We start from the raw sequence: 19,535 nt of genomic DNA on the forward strand, positions 1-19,535 counted from the left end.
CGGCGCCATCGCCAGCGGAGCCTCCACCTCGCGCCGCCGCTTCCTGTTACATTGTATATCTTACTTCTTACTAATATTATAAATGTGAAAGTTTGGATGGATGGATGTTTGTTAGAGGTATGTTAGTAGCCTAAAAGGATAAACGGATCTGGATCAAATATGGCATAGATGTAGAGGATAATCTGTAAGAACACATAGTCTACTTTATTTTGTTTTTATTAATACCACGCGGACGGAGTCGCGGGCGGAAGCTAGTACTAATATATTAACCGCAAACACACTACTTAATGGTGTAGGATGTTACCAATCACAGTATTTTTTAATAAAAACCCCTACACTTACGACACGCTTTAGGCTATATATTTTCACGTAATTAAACCTAATTTAAATTTTGACATTTGCAATTGAGCGTTTGACAAATGTAAACAATAAAATAAAGTTTTTATAATTCCACGAATGAAGCCGCACGGGAACAGCTAGTATTTCTATTCTTTGTAGGAAGTTACGATGCAGACTAAGGTCTAGACTAGTCCCAGCTCAGGGTTTACTTGGAGACCCTGAATGTGAATATTTGAGGTACCTGTTCTTCTTGTCCCAGGGTGCATACGGTATCTTGAGGTGGACGGTCTGTATGTGCAGTTTGACGGCGCTGCTCTGAGTGAAGCGGCGGCTGCACAACTGGCACTGGTAGCGTTTCTCACCGGTGTGCACCTGATATACAATATTATATGCATTTTAAAGTTATTTGTTAGAATATTAGTGCATTAATGGATTATTCCCAACCGTCACCCCGCTGTCCCCACGTGGAAACAGATGAGAATAAAGTTTCATCCGTCCCACCTTTTAATCCCACTATCACCAATGTGACAGATGGAAGCATTAAGAAATAAAATAAGTTCTAACCGTCCATCAGTCGCAAACGGTGGGACAGATGAAACTTTTTGTTGTCATCTGATCCCACGCGGGGATAGAGTGAGGTGACAATTGGGAATAATCCGAATTAAATCGGTGATCGAAAGTTTAGATGGATGTTTGTTAAGAGTTTGTAGTCTAAACTTCAAAGTAATAATAATTGTACAATATAGACATAGCTACAATAAGGGAGGTTTAAGAAATTCAAGGAGTTATTTCGTTACTATGAATGTATGTATGTCTATTTTACTCCCTTTTAAACTTTGTTTATATTTTAATTATGAATATGTTGCCGTCTAATAAAGTATATTTTAATGAATCCGCTGAGCTGGGTCTTCGCGATACAGGCTGTGCCAAGTACTAGGACCCTGGGTCAATGTCTTTGTAAGTTTATTTACCCTGGGTAAATATCTTTGTAAGTTTATTGTTAAGTAAATGAATTTATGTATGTATGTATGTTTGTATGTATGTATGGATGGATGTGTGTATTCTCACCACGATATGCCTGTCCCTGTTGCTGGGCATGCTGAAGCGGCGGTCGCAGTGCGGGCACTGGTAGGGCTTCTCGTTCGTATGCACTCGCATGTGCACCATCAGGTTCGCGTATTGCTGTACGAACATACACATTTTATATACATATTAGACATAGAGAACAAAGTTTTTTTTCACCTGTAACTTCTTTGAAAGGTACTATGTTTGTTGTCAAGTTTTTTTTTAAATGATAGTTGATTTTTTATCATTTACTAATAATTAATTTAACCATTCCAACTAAGATCTAGGCTTTTGCTAGGATATGGTTCACAATAGTAGAATGGCTGGATTCGAACCCTCGACCGCAAGTTTGGTAATCCATATATAATAAAATTGAGCTATTGGCGTTTGTACTGACGTTATAAAACATTTTACAAAATTATACTAATCTCCATCTTTTATTATAAAATGAACTAAACAACGTGTTCTCTATATATTAGTGTAGATATAGATATTTACCCTGGTCTTGTGTCCGCAGACGTCGCACATGTAGCGCTTGAGGTAGTCGACGCCGGGGTGCTGCGCCTCGTAGTGCTTGCGCGCTACCACGTCGTTCTGTAGACTGTCGCCGCACTGCGCCGACATACATACATACATACATCACACAATGATACGCACATTTTTATTTATTTACTAACTGTTGCCCACGACTTCGTCCGCGTTTTATTAGAAAGGAACGAACTATATAAATAATAAAAAGCTACGTATCCCTCGGGACATTTCTCGGGGATGAACCTTATCCCATGTGTACTCCAGACTTTGTTTTATATCTGTGCCAAATTTCAATAAGATATGTTGAACCGTTGCAGAATGATCGATTAAACATTAAAAAACTAAATTGATGAATCCCACGAGAACCGTAACTGTTCCCGGGATAAAAAGTAGCATATGTGTTCTTCCAGACTATGCTCTAAACCTGTGCCAAATTTCATGGAGATCCGTACAGCCGTTTAGTTGAAATAGACTTTTTGCCTCAATAAGTTCAGTGATATGTATATACTCACGACTTCACAACTGGTGACGGTAGGCAGGCCGTTGTTGATAATTAGAGAGGCATCACGTCGCGTCACACGACGTTTCCTTGTCTCTCTCGTGTGATTGTTAACAGATCTAAAACGAGGTAAAACATTAATAAATAAAGGTTATGTATAGACGTTTTCAAATATTCTGACAGCTCGGAACATCGTATGACTTAGAGATGTAGAGCAGGCAAGATATTTGAATAGATGTATACAATTTAATTATAACAATCAACTTTAACAATTTTCAAATTTGTGTAATACATATAAAATCTAGTTTTAAGCTCGTTTTTTCCTGGATTAAATAAGGGTTAGGAACACACTGGACATTTAATTTATCAAATCAACATTTTTTTAAATGTTATTAGTTGTTTCGATAAAAACTTACAAATCAATAATCTATAACATTACTTATTAATTGAAAAATCAAACAAATACAAGAAATAAATATGTAACAGAGTCTAGAACAATAAGACATTTAAAATAAACATTCCATAAAAATTAAGTTTATTAGATTACAAGCTGTCGCTCGCGACTTCGTTTACGTGAAATTTATAAATATAGCCTTTGTTACTCTGCGATAAAGTAACTTTTTAATGGTGAAATAATTAAAATCCTAGTAGTTTTTGAGTTATTTTAATACATATAAAAAATACAAATCTTTCTCTTTATAACATTACTAGCTTACGCCCGCGACTCCGTCCACGTGTAATTAAAAAAAGCAAAAGTGAGTAGCCTATGTGTTCTTCCAGACTATCCTCTACATCTATATCGAATTTCATCGAAATCCGTTGAGCTGTTTAGGTTACAAACTGTAACAAACATCCATCCATCCATCTAAAAATTCGCATTTCCAATATTATAAGTAAGATATTACTGAGCGATAACGTCTTTTTTAATGGTGAAAGAATTAAAATCCCAGTAGTTTTTGAGTTATTTCAATACAAAAATACAAATCCTCTTTATAACTATATTCGTTTCAGTATTTTGTTGGAGCGAAAATGCGAGTTTTTGTTAGTTAAAATACTTACAAGTTAGTAGCAGAGTGGTTCTTGGAGCTGCCGAAGTGCGTGTTGTAGGCCTCCTGGTTCTTGAAGCAGATGTTGCACTCGGCGCAGTACAGCGCGTCCGTCACGTCCACCTTCACATCCTCACTCACCTCCACCTCCTAGGAGGTAAACAATTATATAATAAGCGCTCTTATGGAAATTTTGAACTTTATTCTAGTAAACATTTTGATTTCCTTTAAAAAAAACGAAGAAATATTATAATGTAAATAGGGAATGCGTGTATTATTTCTTTTTTAAACTTGTTATAAAATAAACAGAAAAAAAATTGACGCGAAAATATTGAGTTGAGCTAAAAATAATAAATAAGATTACGACCATTTTCGTGCGACTAAAACGCGACCGGAGTTGTCATGAGACAGTTGACGTCAATCGTCTTATTCCATTCATAATATACGCTCAGATGTCACTTCGATATAAAAAAACAACAAAGTATCTCATTGCTTCTCAAGGTCAAAAAGTCAAAATTTTTTTTATTCCTGGTACAAATAAGTGGTAATTAATAATTCTATTCATTATTTTTTTTATTTTAATGTTGGTTTTGATATCGTGTTTACCGTAAAATACTTCAAGAGTGTATTTCTATATAAACTAACGTAAATGAACTGTGTATTGACAACACAGCGACGCCATATTAGATAAGCCACTTGCTTCGACCAATAGTGTGCGTTTTAGAACTTAGCGAGGGAATTTGAAAAAAGACACTTTTTAATGATAAATTTTCGCCACTAAATCATTATATTAAAAAAAATCTTTACAGGTATGTTTTCATAGTAATAAAGTATACTTAAACAAAGTTTGGTACAATTTGGCGTCATATGCATATTGCCTATTGCCATTGTAATTTAAGTTAATAAAGAATATGGTAAATCTTAGTAATATCATAAATGCGAAAGTTTAGATGGATGGATGGTTGAGATTGTAGCCTAAACTGCTGAACGGATCTTAATTGAATTTGTCATAGATGTAGTCTGGAAGATCACATATAGAGTCGAAGCGAAAGCTAGTCTACACTAAAGAGGACCCTTAGTGTAGAATTAAGAAGTGGGTGTGCAATTTACCTCATTACTGTGGGCCATCCTCTTGTGACAATACAATCCCGTCTCGCTGACAAAGCTGTGTCCACACAACTCACAGATGTTGGTCGATGGATGTTTTATTCTTATATGTGTTAAGCGTGTTGATGATTTTCTAAAAAACAATACTAAATGCTAATAAATATGGTAACAGACGTCGGTGGCTCAGTGGTTTGAACACTAGACTTGTAATCTACCGGTCTTGGGTTCGAATCCCGTTGTATCAATGTGATTTTCGACTTTTCATATGTACATAACTTACCCGACGTTCTTACAGTAAAGGAAAACATGGTAATGCAACCTGCACATATCGGAGAAGAAATTCAAAGATATGTGTGAAGTCAACCCGCAGTAGGCCAGCGTGGTTGACTATGGCCTAGTCACCCCTTATTAGGGTAGGCTCCGAGCCCATCTGTGGGGACATATAGTGAAGGTGGTGATGATGATAAACATTATTATAGAAAAACCACATTGTTTACTGAATTTAGTAGATCTATACTACTAGTTGTTGGTCGACTTCGCCCGCGTGAAATATAGCATATGTTACTTAATTACAACGTAGCTTTTTAATGGTGAAAGAATATTTGAAATCGGCCCCTTTTTTGAGTTATTACAACACATAAAAAATACAAATCTTTCCTCTTTATAATCTATACTTATATTATAAAGAGGAAAGATTTGTCCTCATTTATTTATTTATTTAATAATAAAGTACGCCAACAGATAAGTTATACTTAAGAAATAAGATATAAGACACAAGAATGATAATAAATCCAGTTATAGGTATACAACATTGTTTTTGTATGTATTGAAATAACTCAAAAACTACTAGGACGATTTCTAAAAACCTTTCACTATCATATAGCCAATTTAATAACATGCAATGCTTATTATTTTTTTTATTTCACATGGACGAAGTCGCGCGCAGCAGTTAGTATAAGAATAATATCAGTTTCACGTCTTTTTTTCATATTTTCAATATTAAGATATTAGGAAAGGAATTAAAAAAGGGCATACTCACTTGAACACTTTGTCGCAGTGTTGACACTTGTAGGTGACATTTTTATGCCACTTGTAATGTAAATGTGCTTGACCCCTGTAAGTTACAATAAAACTAAATCTATACTATTATAATAAAGCGTAAACATACACTTCTTTGTTGCCTAAGATGTCAGCAATTACAGCATATTTTTGAATAATTTTTTATTTAATAAAAAGCCCTACACTTGTGTCATGCTTTAGGCTATATGTTTTAACGCCATCAAACTTAGGGGGTAAATATTTTGGATAAAAACCTAAATGTAGGAAAGAGACCATAAGTTGTTGCCAACATCAAGGAAGCAAGGTTGTCATCATGTCATGTCATTTTGACATTTGTAATTGATAATTTGACAAATGTAAACAATAAAATAAAAGTTTCACAATTTCATGCAGATGAAGTCGCACGGGAACAGTTAGTTTATTATAATTCAGTTATAGTCTATTTTCCTTAAGATCCGTGAAAACAATATTATAATGTTAATTTTTCTAAGTTATGTAAGTATAACATACTATTATAAATGCGAAAGTTTGGATGGATGGATGTTTGTTATAATTTGTAGCCTAAACTGCTGAACGGATCTTGATGAAATTTGATATAGATGTAGAGGATAGTCTGGTAAAAGATATAGGTTATTTACTTTTTTTTTAATACACACAAATGGTGAAATATGTTAATAAAAAGTGAAACTTACTTGTTATAGCACACAAAATCGCACATTTGACAAGAATATTTGTACAAATGTGTTATAATCATATGTTTGTACATCTTCCTTAAATCCTTGAAGTAAAGCTTGCACACGTCACATTGGAACTGGCCCGAGATAACCTGTAATTATAGTTTTTGGGCTCTTTGTAGTTATCTATAGTATTATAATGAAGTGTTAACATACACTTCTTTGTTGCCTACGATGTTAGCAATTAGAGCATATTTTAAAATAACTATTTTTTTAATAAAAAGCCCTACAGTTACGTCACGCTTTAGGCTATATATTTTCACGCCATTAAATTTAGGGTGTAAATATTTTGGATAAAAACCCTAATGTGGGAAAGAGACCATAAGTTGCTGCCAACATCAAGGAAGCAAGATTGCTAAGGTATTATATAACTGTCATACACGGGTCTCGCCAGGAGGCATCAGCTATTCTCAAATTATTTTTTTTTATATTATAAGGTGGCAAACAGCAAGCGGCCACCAAAAACAAACGAAATGGCGAAGCGACCGCTGCCCATAGACATTTGCAATTCGCTGAAAAAGTAAATATAGTAAAAAAATCTTCTACTTACTGGATTATGTTTCTTCATGTGTTTATTATATGTATCAATCTCCCGGAAACCTTTGTAACACAAATTGCATTTGAATTTTGCTTCCAAATAATTCATACTAGTCTGTCTCGCTCCCACTATTTGGTACTGCTCTTCATGTCCCACTGGAGAATAAACTAAGAAATCATCTGGTAACTTTGATATCCTCCGAACAGGACGGAGTGATACCACACCCTTGTGCTGCTTCACACCTCGCTTACTCAACCAAGTAGGCCGAGTTTCATACCAATTAAAGTCTTTAGATGCCCCCTTTTGTAAATGTGACCAAATGAAATGTTGCTTCGCTGAAGTTCTGAAAATTAACAAAATACTAAATAGTTATTTAATAATAACTATTGTTCATTGTTGATCTTTCTATTTTCGACCGACTTCCGAAAAGGAGGTACTCAATTCATCTGTTTATTTTTTTTTGTGTATTACGGCTTATCTCCTCCATTAATGGAGCTATTTTTTGTTATCAATAGCATAGTCCTGTAAATTTGAATGGAGCCTAAGTGACTACATGACAATTTTGGAGGTGGAATTAACTTATTTCTGATTATTTAAGTTTTAGTAGATTTTAAACTTATTTGTAACTAAATTTTGTCCGCGACTCCGTCCACGTGAAATTTAAAAATAATAAAGAAATGAAAAACTATAGCCTATGTTACTCATGGATAAATTACCTTTTTTTTAAGGATTTTTTAATATTGACCTAGTAGTTTTTGGACCTATTTGTTACAATCAAACAAACAAAGTTTTCGTCCTAATAATATTAGTATAGATATACAAAAATACATATCTTTCCTATTTATAAAGTATATAAACAGTATGTTGGTACTTAAAAAACTATTTATGGAATTATAAATGCTACTTACCTATCAAAACTAACTTCAGGACATTTTCTACATATATACTTGTACATATGTTTTTCTGTCATGTGAGTTTTTAAGAGAAAATCTGTTTTGTAATAATAATTACATAACTCACAGCAATACAAACCACTTATATGCTGAAAAAATATTTATACTTTTATTATAGACCAGTAAACTATTGACCACAAATTATGTCATATCAGTATTTGAACCATACTGTATAGTCCAGTATCTTGTTAATTTAACTAAAATACAGTGTAATTAATTACTAAAAGAATACAAACCTTATCATGCATTCTCATATGTATCATCAATCGATTTTCATTATAGAATGACTTTGTACATACATTACATGAATATTTCCCTGAACTGAACATTTTGTATACTTCCACAACGGCCTTCGCTTCATTCATATTAATTGGTACTACACTAGCATACTCTTCGTCTAAATTACAACCATCTACATCTATCTCATCTTTTATTTCACAATTATCTTTAGCCTCTTCAACATAATCATTATCACTATCTGGGTTTGTAGCAAAAAATTCTTTGTATGCATTCTCATCGTGGGACTCTTCCACTTCCTGCGGTACTCTCTCAAAATCATTTAAATCCTCAATATTCTCTGCTATAGGTATATCTTCTTCCGTATTTGTTTCCTCTATTTCAGTTTTAATAAGGATGTTTTTTGGTATTTCAAATTTGACAGTATCTGTAGTACTGTGGTGAACAATTGGTACATCACCTTTCACATCACTAAAACGATTGTGCTTTACCCACTTAAACTTTACTTGCTCATAGTGTGTTCTGTTGCTTTCTAAGTAAGATAGGGACGGCCCTACATTCAATAATTTACGATCAATCACCTGAATCGCGGCTTTTGTTACCTGTAATAGAAAATTTGAGATTTTAAATTTTGAACTAATGCCCTTTGAACTATTTCCTGTCTATTAAAGAGGCCAATATAGAAAGACAGGGAACCTTTTGCAGACAAATTATACATTTTTTCATACATTTGGGTATTACAGAACTATTTGTTGTCCAAAAATTAAGTTTACTTACCTGTTTTCTGTTGTCAAGAAGTTGCTTGAGAGCATAATGGGTTCTCTGGCATTTATTTCTAAACTTTATGAAACGTTTTACGTAGGCGAAACACTCGTAACAAAGGTATCCGGGAAAGCCATCCCCTTTATTTGTCTACAACCATTAAAAAAAACTTTAGTAAACAGACAAAACACTTTATATACATAAACTTCAAAGTGGAAACAAATCAGTTACTCGTAATCCTGATATTATGTTGTATTCGACTCTTAGTCCGACATCCAAATCGTAAAATTTAACGTCAATGGAGTCCGAGTCCGTAGTCAAACAAATTGCACATGCTTTTAAATCCATCATTTTGTAATATAATATTATCGTTCCGCATCAAAAACACTTTCTATAATCATTTTACCGCTCAAACTTATTTTTCAAAGAGTATATAAACGTTTATTAGAAAAATACAAGCGAACATCAATGCTTAAACCAAAGAGTATATGAGAATTTTGTGAAAACACGTCACGACGAAAAAGATGGCGAAATAACCATAGAGCCTAGAGTACGCATAAGCAAGACTGCACAGATAACTAAGACCGTCTTCTCAACCTTGCGATTTTTAAACCTGAAAAATGATTTCCAGTACATGTAAATAAAGGCAAAATAACTTAGTAAGAGTAAAGAAGTTGTAATCAACATATGTGACGTAAGCTTAAATGACAAAAATAAAAATTTTTACTATAATCTAAAACATCAAAATACTCACAGCGATTGGAGAACAACCCTACCCATTTTTCAGTCAGTCAAATTGCTTGATCAGGAATTTAAATCTTAAATTCTTAAACAAACAATTAAAAGATGAAAGGTTAATACATTGCAAACAAGTTCTTTATGAAATTGCAATGTTTTAGCAAATTTTAATCTACCCACTTATTTAAAAATAAATATATGCTATCTCTGTTTATCATACAGAATTAGAGGGGTGACAATGCATTTTTTGGCAGTGGACACTCACACTTAATTATACTGAAGTATAATTAAACAATTAAATACATCTAATATCACAATTTATTTATCATTATGCGATTATAAATAATACAAACACATATTTGTGATGTACTAACATAGTTTATCACAGTAGTTGTAGTTAGTAAGACATGCAGTTTTTACACTATGATGATTTTTACCAAAGCGGCACAAAAAATCACAAATATTTATTACTGATAATTTATTAAAAAACTTGCTTACTAGGAACTAGCTACTTATATTTAATGTACATTTTATGGCTTAAAAAGAATATATAACAAAAACCATTATTTCAATAAAAGATACAAGTTTCCACTGCATTTAGACATTAATTTAAAATCGAACTCACATCATTTACATAAAGTGTTCTCAGCCTCAAGTTAAATATATTTAAAGCTAGGAAGCCATCGAAATATTTGTGTTATAACCATATACGTATTTTAACACAAGCAGATTTTCATATGGCAAACTTGATTAGTTGTGATTAATAGATTTTTGATAAATGATGTTTTATCCATAAGTCCATTGTAAACCATTCATATACATGCATATATTAATGAAAATGTGTGTAACCCTTCATTGTACAATTCTTAGGAAATTCATACATTTTCTACCTAACAAACAAAAATATAATACAATAAATTCAAGATGTTCTTAAAAACATTTGTTATTACATTTAGCCAGGCCGCTACATTTTGTATTTTTAAATAGAACAGGAATTTAAAATGGTGGACATGAAGTTGGCTTAAATTTTTCACAACCTTTTTTATTCTTAATCTTCTCATAGCAGTATTTGTAATTACATTTCATCTACTTGATATTGTTGATAGCACAGGAGCCCTCAACACTATCAAATAGATTCAGTACAGTTAAAATATGACAACCTTCATTCATCTTCAGAATTATTTGATTCTTCCACTTTAGTATGATTACTTATCACCTGATCTTCACTAGGGTTAAGAATATCATTTTTTACTGTAGAGCCACCGGTACTAAGCAAAGGTTTGCTTATACTAAAAGTGTTCTCATTAACACTATTCAAATGCGGGGATTCATTAGAAAGTAACATAGGCCACACAAACAGTGAATTAAATCTTTCCAGTAAGTGAAAGAAATGGTTTTTTAATAGAACATTTTTTCTCATTAAAACATTCAGATTAATATCGCACACTTTGTTATTTTTATTTTCCGATACCCATAACATTAATTGTCTGCAGCCTATAATAGTAGCATAATGGGGTGGCAGAACATATTCTAAATTGTCTAATGTATTTGTTCCAAATATATCTGGAATTTTCTTTACAACCATTTTTTCACGATCTTTTTTCGAATAAGATTTCTTTCTTACTAGACATACTTCTTGCTTACCTTCAATTAAATCAGGAAATCTCTTACTATACTTACTAGCTTCTAGTTTTTTTTTATTCAACTTAGATTTAAATAATATAAGTAGCTTTTTCATATTTGTTGAATTTAAACACTTCGGTGAGATGTTAACGTCTTCTAAGAATTCCAATACTTCATTTTGTGATTCTTGCAATCTCTTAGCTTCTTCATCTTTTGTGATTTGTGTAACTAATATTGCCATAATACCATCTTCAATAACGTTTTCCGGTGAGTTTACTGTAATTTTTTTGCATTTGCGTTCTTCCACTTCTGTCTTAATTCGGTTCTTTAAGTTTTCAATTGCCTTGTGTAAATTGGTATCAGATGGTTGTCCGTGACCCAATCGACGTGCTGCTCGCCTTGGTGCGCTTGAAACATCACAATTTGGATTGTGTTTCATCCATTTTACAAGTGTCATATGCCTACTTCTTATATTCATTCTATCTTTACCAGGGAAATATTTAGTGAGATCTGAATATATGGTAGGCGTTTCTTTGTTTGCTAGTAATTGAACTAGTTTATTATCTTCCTCTACTGTCCACACAGTTGAAACTCTTCTCTTTGCTAATATTTGATACCGTATACGTATTTGTCCTAATGAACGTCCAGGTAAGTAATTTGTCATTCTCTTAAAATCAAGTCCAAATTGGTCTGCACATGTGAGAATTACAGTGTCCTCTTCAGGTAAAAATCTTCCTTTTCGTTGTTCAATGAGTCTATTATATTTATTGTATACCTGTATTTTAGTTCTATTTTCCATCGATGTTGCCACTTTACCCCAAGGAATGTATTTATCTTCTCTATAATAATCAATTAATCTTTTCAAGTATTCCTCTTCTTCTTTCGTCCATTTTTGACCAGTGAATGTGTTGTTCATATTTGTTCGGAAATAGACGAAACACTGATAGCCAGTTCGTTTTGTCCCCAGTCTAGTCGCTATGTCTTCCCAATTCTGAAAGTTATTACTAAAGGCTATTTTTTGTAATGATGTATGCTCATTTTTGGACCAAGTGTTTTTATTAATATCAGGATGTAAAAATAATTTCCACAGAGCTTCATATTCTTGTGAAGAATGGCGATCATTTAGTTTATTAGCTATGAAATCCCAATCATAGTCTTCATTTAATGGTAATGCAGATTCCTTCAATGTCATCTTGCTAACAAGAACAATTTCATGTTTTAATACATCTAGCTTTTTATTAATTTTAATGTCAGGATTTAATTTCTTTTCACGATTTAACTCAGTTATCTTTGTTTCAACTCTTTTCTTAAGGATGTCCAGTGAGACTTTATGAACCATGTCAAGAAAGTGACTTTTATCTCTTACTGTCCAGCCAGGAACTGTAGTTATTGTTGAGAAATTGTACATTCCATTATTCAACATAGTAATTGTGTCTTTATTATGAGGGGGAGTGAAATTTGATTTATCTTTAAAATATGGTTTTCCACAGGCTACATATTTGAATGATTCATTTTTATCAAAATATTTATTTCTCTTGTATTTAGATTCAATGCTTTTTAGTTTATAATTGCATTCATTTAATCGTAACGTAAGGATTTTTTCCAATCTACGTAACTTTTCGTCGGCTAACCTATTCAGAGATAATGCTTCGTCAATTTTTGAATAATCTGGTTCAGCAGAGTAGGCATTGCTCGCTGGATACGCAATTTGAGATGTTGAAGCAGTATTTGAGGGGCTGATTGAGTCCAAGACCGAACTAAGCTCTTGTAAATCTGATACTTCAACATCAAAATCATTGTGGTCAAAATTAAAGTCTTTAAAACTCATTGTTATTACTTATAACTAAGACCACCAGAAGCACAAACACCTCAGTATATACTATATCCTTTTTTGCTCCGTTTAACCCACATGTATAATAATAAAATTAAAACACACGGTTTGCGACGAAATTCAAAGTGTAAAACAACACTTAAGCAACTGACAATGACAATTTAAAGAAGTTATCAAGATCTGTCAGAATCAAAATTAACCGAACTGCCAAAGAGTACGTGTCTTCGCAAGCAATTGTGATTATGGTGTTATGGTTTATTATTCTTTGACCCAGAAAAATGCGCGAAACGTCAAACCTGTGTCGAACTCGAATTTATTCATTTGCAGAACTTGGAATAAAAAATAGAACTAAAGGATAATGGTAGAACCAGGAATTATTAGAAAATTAGACGAAGATGTTGTGAATCGTATAGCAGCTGGCGAGATTGTACAAAGACCGTCAAATGCTCTAAAAGAATTAATTGAAAACAGGCAAGTTATACAAACTTTAGATCATATTTTCAACTTTTTGTTTGTTTTTTTTTAAAGTTTAATTTAAGTGTTTAAGTTTTACCTTAATTAAAAAGACGTGTCTCTGCAATAGACTGTTTTTTATCCTAATTTCGACTTAAAATCGTTTATTGTGAGAATTTATAACTCAATTGTGTTTTAAATTAAATTTAGTTGTATTGATTTGTTTTATTCTTTATTTACAGTTTAGATGCACATGCCACAAATATAATAATAACTGTTAAAGCTGGTGGTTTAAAGTATTTGCAGGTAAATATCAAATGAAATTTGATCTTAAATGTATATTTTTCTCTCTGTTATATCAAATATTTTAATTTTCTATTTCAGATCCAAGACAATGGCACTGGCATCAGACATGACAACTTGGACATTGTCTGTGAGAGATTCACTACATCCAAACTGCAGCAATATGAGGACTTACAGGAGATCAGTACTTACGGCTTCCGAGGTGAAGCCCTGGCTAGTATCAGCTATATCTCACATCTCACTATACTTACCAAGACAGCAAATGATAAATGTGCCTATAAGTATGATATTTAGATGTAAATAATAATAATATTGTGAATTCTCATATGTAATATATAAGACTCTTGTACATAACATGATCCCCCTTTTTTCTCACTTTTAAAAAAACATAGATAACATGTTTAAAATATGTTTTAGTGCATGTTTTGTGATAAAACACATTAAGGGTTAGTACTTGTTTGTGTCAGTGCTATTAACTAATTAACATCTCTGTATATTTTACCATATGAAACTGGTATTGTTAACTCAAGTATGTTATTACCTTATTTAAATTGTGACTTCAAATTCATTCTTCATTTCTCTGATCGTATCACTTAGGGGGAAGATTTTTATAATCCATAGGGCCTTAAGTTGTAAATTGTCTGATAATTATTGAACATGTAAAATATGTGATGGAAATATCGGATTTTGTTTCTTTATCTGACAGTGACATCATTATTAAGCTATCCAAGTCTATTAGCCAGTGGTGGTTCAGGCTCTGAATGTTTGCTTGGCATAGTTATTAGCCTTGATTGTCTACCATAATTTAAAGAATCACATAGAAATTAAATTACCATTTTTGAAATTCATTGCCAACACAATTTAATTGTCTTGAATATTGGTCCTTCGAGTCCGAGATACATTTTACATAGTTTTAATTAAAATTTTATTAACATGATGGAAGTTCTGTAATTTATTTTTTAGAGCTTCATATGAAAATGGTAAACTAAAAGGACCGATAAAAGCCTGCGCTGGTAACAACGGTACACAAATAACTGTCGAAGACCTCTTTTATAATGTGATAGCTCGTAAAAAGTCCCTCCGAAGTCCTACTGAAGAGTATTCTCATATAATGGAGGTTGTAGGCGGGTATGCCATACATAATAGCCATGTAGGCTTCACTCTGAAGAAATTCGGTGAGAATACAGATATTAAAACTGCTATTAAATCAACTGTGGTTGAAAATATTAGAATTGTAAGTATTATATTTTTTTAATAAAACTTAAAATTGTAAAATGGCCACTAACATGTTAATGCTCCTTTAGATTACTAAAAAAACATACAGACAATTGAGTACCTCCTTCTTTTGGGAAGTCGGTCAAAAATGGAAATTGTTAGTGATTTAGTTTTTTTCATTAAATTTATTTGATATACTAAGATTATTGTATATGAAATCTACTCTATTTAAGGGATATCTTCAACATTGACTGAAAGTTTTTAGAAATAGTTTTAACTAGCTTTCGCCCGCGGCTCTTTTCGCGTGGAATTTAAAAAATAACGAATCTTAGTAGTCTATGTGTTCTTCCAGACTCTACATATATACCAAATTTCATCGAAATGCGTTCAGCCGTTTAGGCTACAAACTGTAACAAACATTCATCCATCCATCTTAACCCTTAAATGCATGATGATGTATTTATACATCAATAGACTGTTTAAAAAAATTATGTTCTATGTTCAAATTACTACCTTATCAATTTAGGGTATATAAAAAGAAAAAGTCATGCATTGAAGAGTTAACTTTCGTATTATCTTAGTATGAAGTATGATATATTTTAATGGATGTTATATTTTTTAAGATTCATGGCAACAGCATAGCCCGTGAGTTATTAGAGATTGAATTAAAGGATGAAACTTTGAAAATGTCTATGCAAGGATTTATTACTAATGTCAATTACTCACATAAAAGAGGGACTATGCTATTATTTATAAACCATCGTTTAGTGGACTCGCAGAGTAAGTTTTTTTTTAAATCATAACGAGACTAGCTTTGACTCGCGACTCTGTCTGCGTGGAATTAAAAAAACTGAGTAGCCTATGTGTTCTTCCAGACTATAACATCTATGACAAATTTCATCGAGATCTATTCAGCAGTATAGGCTACAAACTCTGACATCCATCCATCCATCTAAACTTTTGCATTTATAATATTAGTATGATATTGGTCTTTGCATTATCGTAAAGCTTTTTGTTTTATTAGTAAATTTTAAATGTGTTTTATAAATGTTTGTTATTATAAGTAATTAATATTTTCAGGTATACGAAAGGCGGTGGATTCAGTTTATTCAACGTATTTGCCAAAGAATTCACATTCTTATGTCTACCTTAGTATTGTACTAGGTAATATAAACATAATTAAAATAAAACCCTATCAGAATTACTAAAACACCCCCCCCACTTAGGAAAACCTAAAATACACTTTTTTTTTAATCCTTAGATCCCAGGAATGTGGATGTGAATGTTCATCCAACAAAACATGAAGTACAATTTTTATATGAAGAGCAGATAATTGACAGGATCAAATCTTGTATTGAAGCTAAACTACTCAGTTGTAATTCATCCAGAGTTATGTACACGCAGGTAAATATTTTTATTTTTTACAAACACTATTTCAGGCGAATTCTATTTTATGCCAGTATTCTTTAAGATCATTCTTTTTTATTATTTTACTGAATCAAATTGTGGTTAAAAGACCCTTTATCAAATAGTAGAACTGGCTGTGACATTGAACGGAACTGTTATTTGCTAAAAATGGACCATTTTTCACTGGCAACTATTGTTATTTCTTTAGTGCTCCCAGATTTCTACAGGATGATTCTTAATGAAAGGATCAACGGCTTTGTGGAGTTAGAGTTATCGTTTAAGCGCAAAGAATTTTGCCCGGTTCTCTGTAGTTTTAAAACTATTTAATTGTTTGTAAAAAATCGGAATTTCGATTATAATCTGCCAAATTTATTTGTGTATAGTGGTAATGGTTTTTCTTTAACAAGCCTAATAATTTCGAAATTTTCTTCAAATAACATTTTTTTCTGTAACTGAGAAGCTATAATTAATTATTTTTAAGTTGAGAATCACCTGTATAGTAATTGCAATAGCAGGGTTTAGAAAATGCGTTAGTATGTAGTCAAGTGGTAAATAAAATTTGCATTTTACACAGGCTCGTCTGCCTGGAGCAACAATGGTTGATGAAATTATTAAAAAAACAACCGACGGTGCTAAAATTTATGCGAAAGATTTGGTCAGAGTCAGCTCTGATACACAGAAAATAGATAAATTCTTTCAAATCGCAAAACGTAATGAAAACGAAACAATAAATACAGAGAAAGATGAAGAAATTAAAAATAAACCAGTCATACAAATTAATGATGAAAATACAGATGTTCTAGAAAATTCTCTGATAGAGGAACCGAAAGAAATAAAAAGCAAGGAAAAGTGGAATTTACACACAGGTGTAGACCAAGGAAATATAACTTATATAGATCCAAAGGAATCGTTTAAAACAAGAACATTTAAATATGAGAGGGTAGAAACAAAACTGACTAGCGTTAAGCAACTCCGTATGGATGTGGAGGGTAGTTGTAATATGAATTTGAGAGAAATATTAGCGAATCTAATATTTATCGCCTGCATTGATTGTCATCAATCTCTAATACAGCATTCTACTAAACTGTATTTATGTAACACGACTAAATTAACGTAAGTGAGAATTTTTAACATACTTCATACTAATATTATAAATAACAAAGTTTAGATGGATGGATGTTTGTTAGAGTTTGTAGCCAAAACGGCTGAATGGAGTTCGATGAAAATTTTCATAAATGTAGAGGATAGTCTCGATAAACACATATACTTTTGTGGGTTTTTTTAATTCCACGCGGATGGAGTCGTAGGCAAAAGTTAGTAATTCATAAATTTTCGTCGGTAAAATTATTCTTTAGAAGTCTTACACTAAACCTAAAACGCCAATTGCCTAATGGTTTGACTACCGATCTTGCGGTCGAGAGTTCAAATCCCGGTATTCGACTATTGTAAGCCAAATCCTAGCACAAGCTTAGACCTTAGTTGGAATGGGTAAATATTAGCAAATTAACAAAAACCTGCTAATATTAAAAACCGCGTTTTTATTTTAGTATGGTTTTAATAGCGCTTTAATGAAAATTTCGTTACATAACAAAGATAGACGTATAACTAATGAATAAGAGTGAAAGAGAAGGATATACTGACCTGTGTTGTAGGGAGGAACTTTTCTATGAGACGTTGCTGTACGATTTTCAAAACTTGGGTTTAATAAAACTATCGAATCCGTTGCCACTTGAAGATCTGATGATGTTGGGTCTAAAGACGCAGGAAGCAGAATGGAACTCCCAGTATGGTAAAATCAACAAAAAATTATTTATACATCTGTCTTTTTTCTTCTACATACGTTTTTCCGTTCTTTTTCATGTAATTCGTGATTTATTTCATTTAATTAAAAAAAAATATCTCATTTTTCTTCTAGACTTGTAGCTGGTTTGGAGTTTTTAAAAAAATGCTTCTGTGTAAAAAAATTTTTTTTTGTTATTATTTTTTAGGAGAGATGAGTGTGATGGCAAAAGAAATGACAGTACTTCTTGTCACCAAGAAAGAAATGCTGTTTGAATATTTCTCACTGGAAATTAGTGCGGATGGTGAACTCTTAGCGTTGCCTTTGTTACTTGGTAAGTAATGTAATTTTTTATATTTAAGATTTTTCTTAATTCAAGTATTTTTGAACATTTCAGTTTTATTTATTTTATTGTGTTCACCAAACAGTTTTAAACTAAATACATAATTACAAATAAAAAATTAATGAATCAAATTGCCGCAAAAGGGTCTATTTATAACATAAGATGGAATAATTCTAAACATTTTATAGTAGTTTCCAAAGAATATAGAGGGATGACCCTAATTTAAGTCCCTTTCTCTTTACCACCATTTTCTTATAAAGAGAGGATGGGAAGGGGAAGTAGATTTGACGGTGGAGGAGATGCATAGGAAGGGGAAATATACTCTTTATGTGTGTCTCCTCCTCCGTCGGATAAGGGTAGGCAACGCATCTGCAATTACGGATGTCTATGGGCAGCGGTCGCTTCGCCATTTTGGCGGATTCAGGTGGCCGCTTGCTCATTTGCCACCTTATGTTATAAAAAAAAGATGTGGTCTCTGCCTACCCGTCTGAGTTACACGGACAATGTTTGAATATTTATTTTTTGGTAGTTACTGAAAATTTATTTTTTAAAAAATATCAATAACTTTACGTGTCTGTACAAGTGTGTTTAGCAAACTAAAAAATCGTGTATATCTCTTTCAAAGATGGTCATACACCTTTCATGGGCGCGTTACCAACGTACCTAGTACGTTTAGTTACCGAAGTTAATTGGGATTCAGAGAAGGAATGTTTCGATACATTTTGTCGTCAAACGGCGATATTCTATTCCCAACCGAACCCTGACACCGCGACCGAGGCTCAAAAATCACAACAATGGAAACAGGAACACGTCATATTTCCCGCGATAAGAAGAAATTTCCTACCACCTAACAGATTTGTCACAAACGGTGTGGTTTTACAAATAGCAAACTTGAGCGATCTCTACAAAGTATTTGAACGATGTTGAATATATGTGTTATTTTTAATCTGTGTTTTATTTCATTTTGTTATA

The 19,535-nt window shown here is 32.5% G+C and overlaps 3 protein-coding genes across 3 annotated transcripts in view; 1 reads left to right on the forward strand and 2 right to left on the reverse strand.

The window, feature by feature from the left end:
- Nucleotides 1-9,377, reverse strand: part of LOC106102939 (zinc finger protein 28-like) — an 11,240-nt gene extending 1,863 nt beyond the window's left edge. The window contains exons 1-14 of the mRNA XM_013282560.1: nt 9,102-9,377; nt 8,886-9,020; nt 8,108-8,710; nt 7,827-7,960; nt 6,931-7,261; nt 6,339-6,472; nt 5,627-5,701; nt 4,591-4,720; nt 3,494-3,630; nt 2,448-2,553; nt 1,903-2,016; nt 1,408-1,521; nt 581-711; nt 7-43 (exon numbers count right to left, since the gene is read on the reverse strand). Coding sequence (XP_013138014.1) covers nt 7-43; nt 581-711; nt 1,408-1,521; nt 1,903-2,016; nt 2,448-2,553; nt 3,494-3,630; nt 4,591-4,720; nt 5,627-5,701; nt 6,339-6,472; nt 6,931-7,261; nt 7,827-7,960; nt 8,108-8,710; nt 8,886-9,020; nt 9,102-9,221 — 2,301 coding nt within the window. The 5' untranslated portion in view covers nt 9,222-9,377. The remainder of the gene's footprint in view (nt 1-6; nt 44-580; nt 712-1,407; nt 1,522-1,902; nt 2,017-2,447; nt 2,554-3,493; nt 3,631-4,590; nt 4,721-5,626; nt 5,702-6,338; nt 6,473-6,930; nt 7,262-7,826; nt 7,961-8,107; nt 8,711-8,885; nt 9,021-9,101) is intronic.
- Nucleotides 6,062-19,509, forward strand: LOC106102965 (DNA mismatch repair protein Mlh1). Its single transcript, XM_013282587.1, has 12 exons — nt 6,062-6,141; nt 13,390-13,533; nt 13,758-13,821; nt 13,900-14,099; nt 14,782-15,052; nt 15,657-15,813; nt 16,114-16,197; nt 16,295-16,437; nt 17,015-17,553; nt 18,093-18,229; nt 18,429-18,554; nt 19,189-19,509. The coding sequence occupies exons 2-12, from the start codon at nt 13,421-13,423 to the stop codon at nt 19,488-19,490; spliced, it is 2,136 nt and encodes a 711-aa protein (XP_013138041.1). The 5' UTR covers nt 6,062-6,141; nt 13,390-13,420; the 3' UTR covers nt 19,491-19,509.
- On the reverse strand, nt 10,141-13,390 carry LOC106102964 (snRNA-activating protein complex subunit 4 homolog). The gene has a single exon (XM_013282586.1). The coding sequence runs from the start codon at nt 13,057-13,059 to the stop codon at nt 10,771-10,773; it is 2,289 nt and encodes a 762-aa protein (XP_013138040.1). The 5' UTR covers nt 13,060-13,390; the 3' UTR covers nt 10,141-10,770.
- Nucleotides 19,510-19,535: the final 26 nt, after the last annotated feature.

This window comes from Papilio polytes, unplaced genomic scaffold (assembly GCF_000836215.1).
Source record: "Papilio polytes unplaced genomic scaffold, Ppol_1.0 DF823890.1, whole genome shotgun sequence".
NCBI classification, from domain to species: Eukaryota; Metazoa; Arthropoda; class Insecta; order Lepidoptera; family Papilionidae; genus Papilio; species Papilio polytes.

What these genes read in the sequence shown, in the direction of transcription:
- LOC106102964 (XM_013282586.1), bottom strand. Translation starts at nt 13,059, where the DNA reads ATGAGTTTTAAAGACTTTAATTTTGACCACAATGATTTTGATGTTGAA.
- LOC106102965 (XM_013282587.1), top strand. Translation starts at nt 13,421, where the DNA reads ATGGTAGAACCAGGAATTATTAGAAAATTAGACGAAGATGTTGTGAAT. An exon ending in TGTAACACGACTAAATTAAC is followed by an intron (nt 17,554 to 18,092) that starts GTAAGTGAGAAT and finishes CCTGTGTTGTAG; the next exon opens with GGAGGAACTTTTCTATGAGA. An exon ending in AGAATGGAACTCCCAGTATG is followed by an intron (nt 18,230 to 18,428) that starts GTAAAATCAACA and finishes ATTATTTTTTAG; the next exon opens with GAGAGATGAGTGTGATGGCA.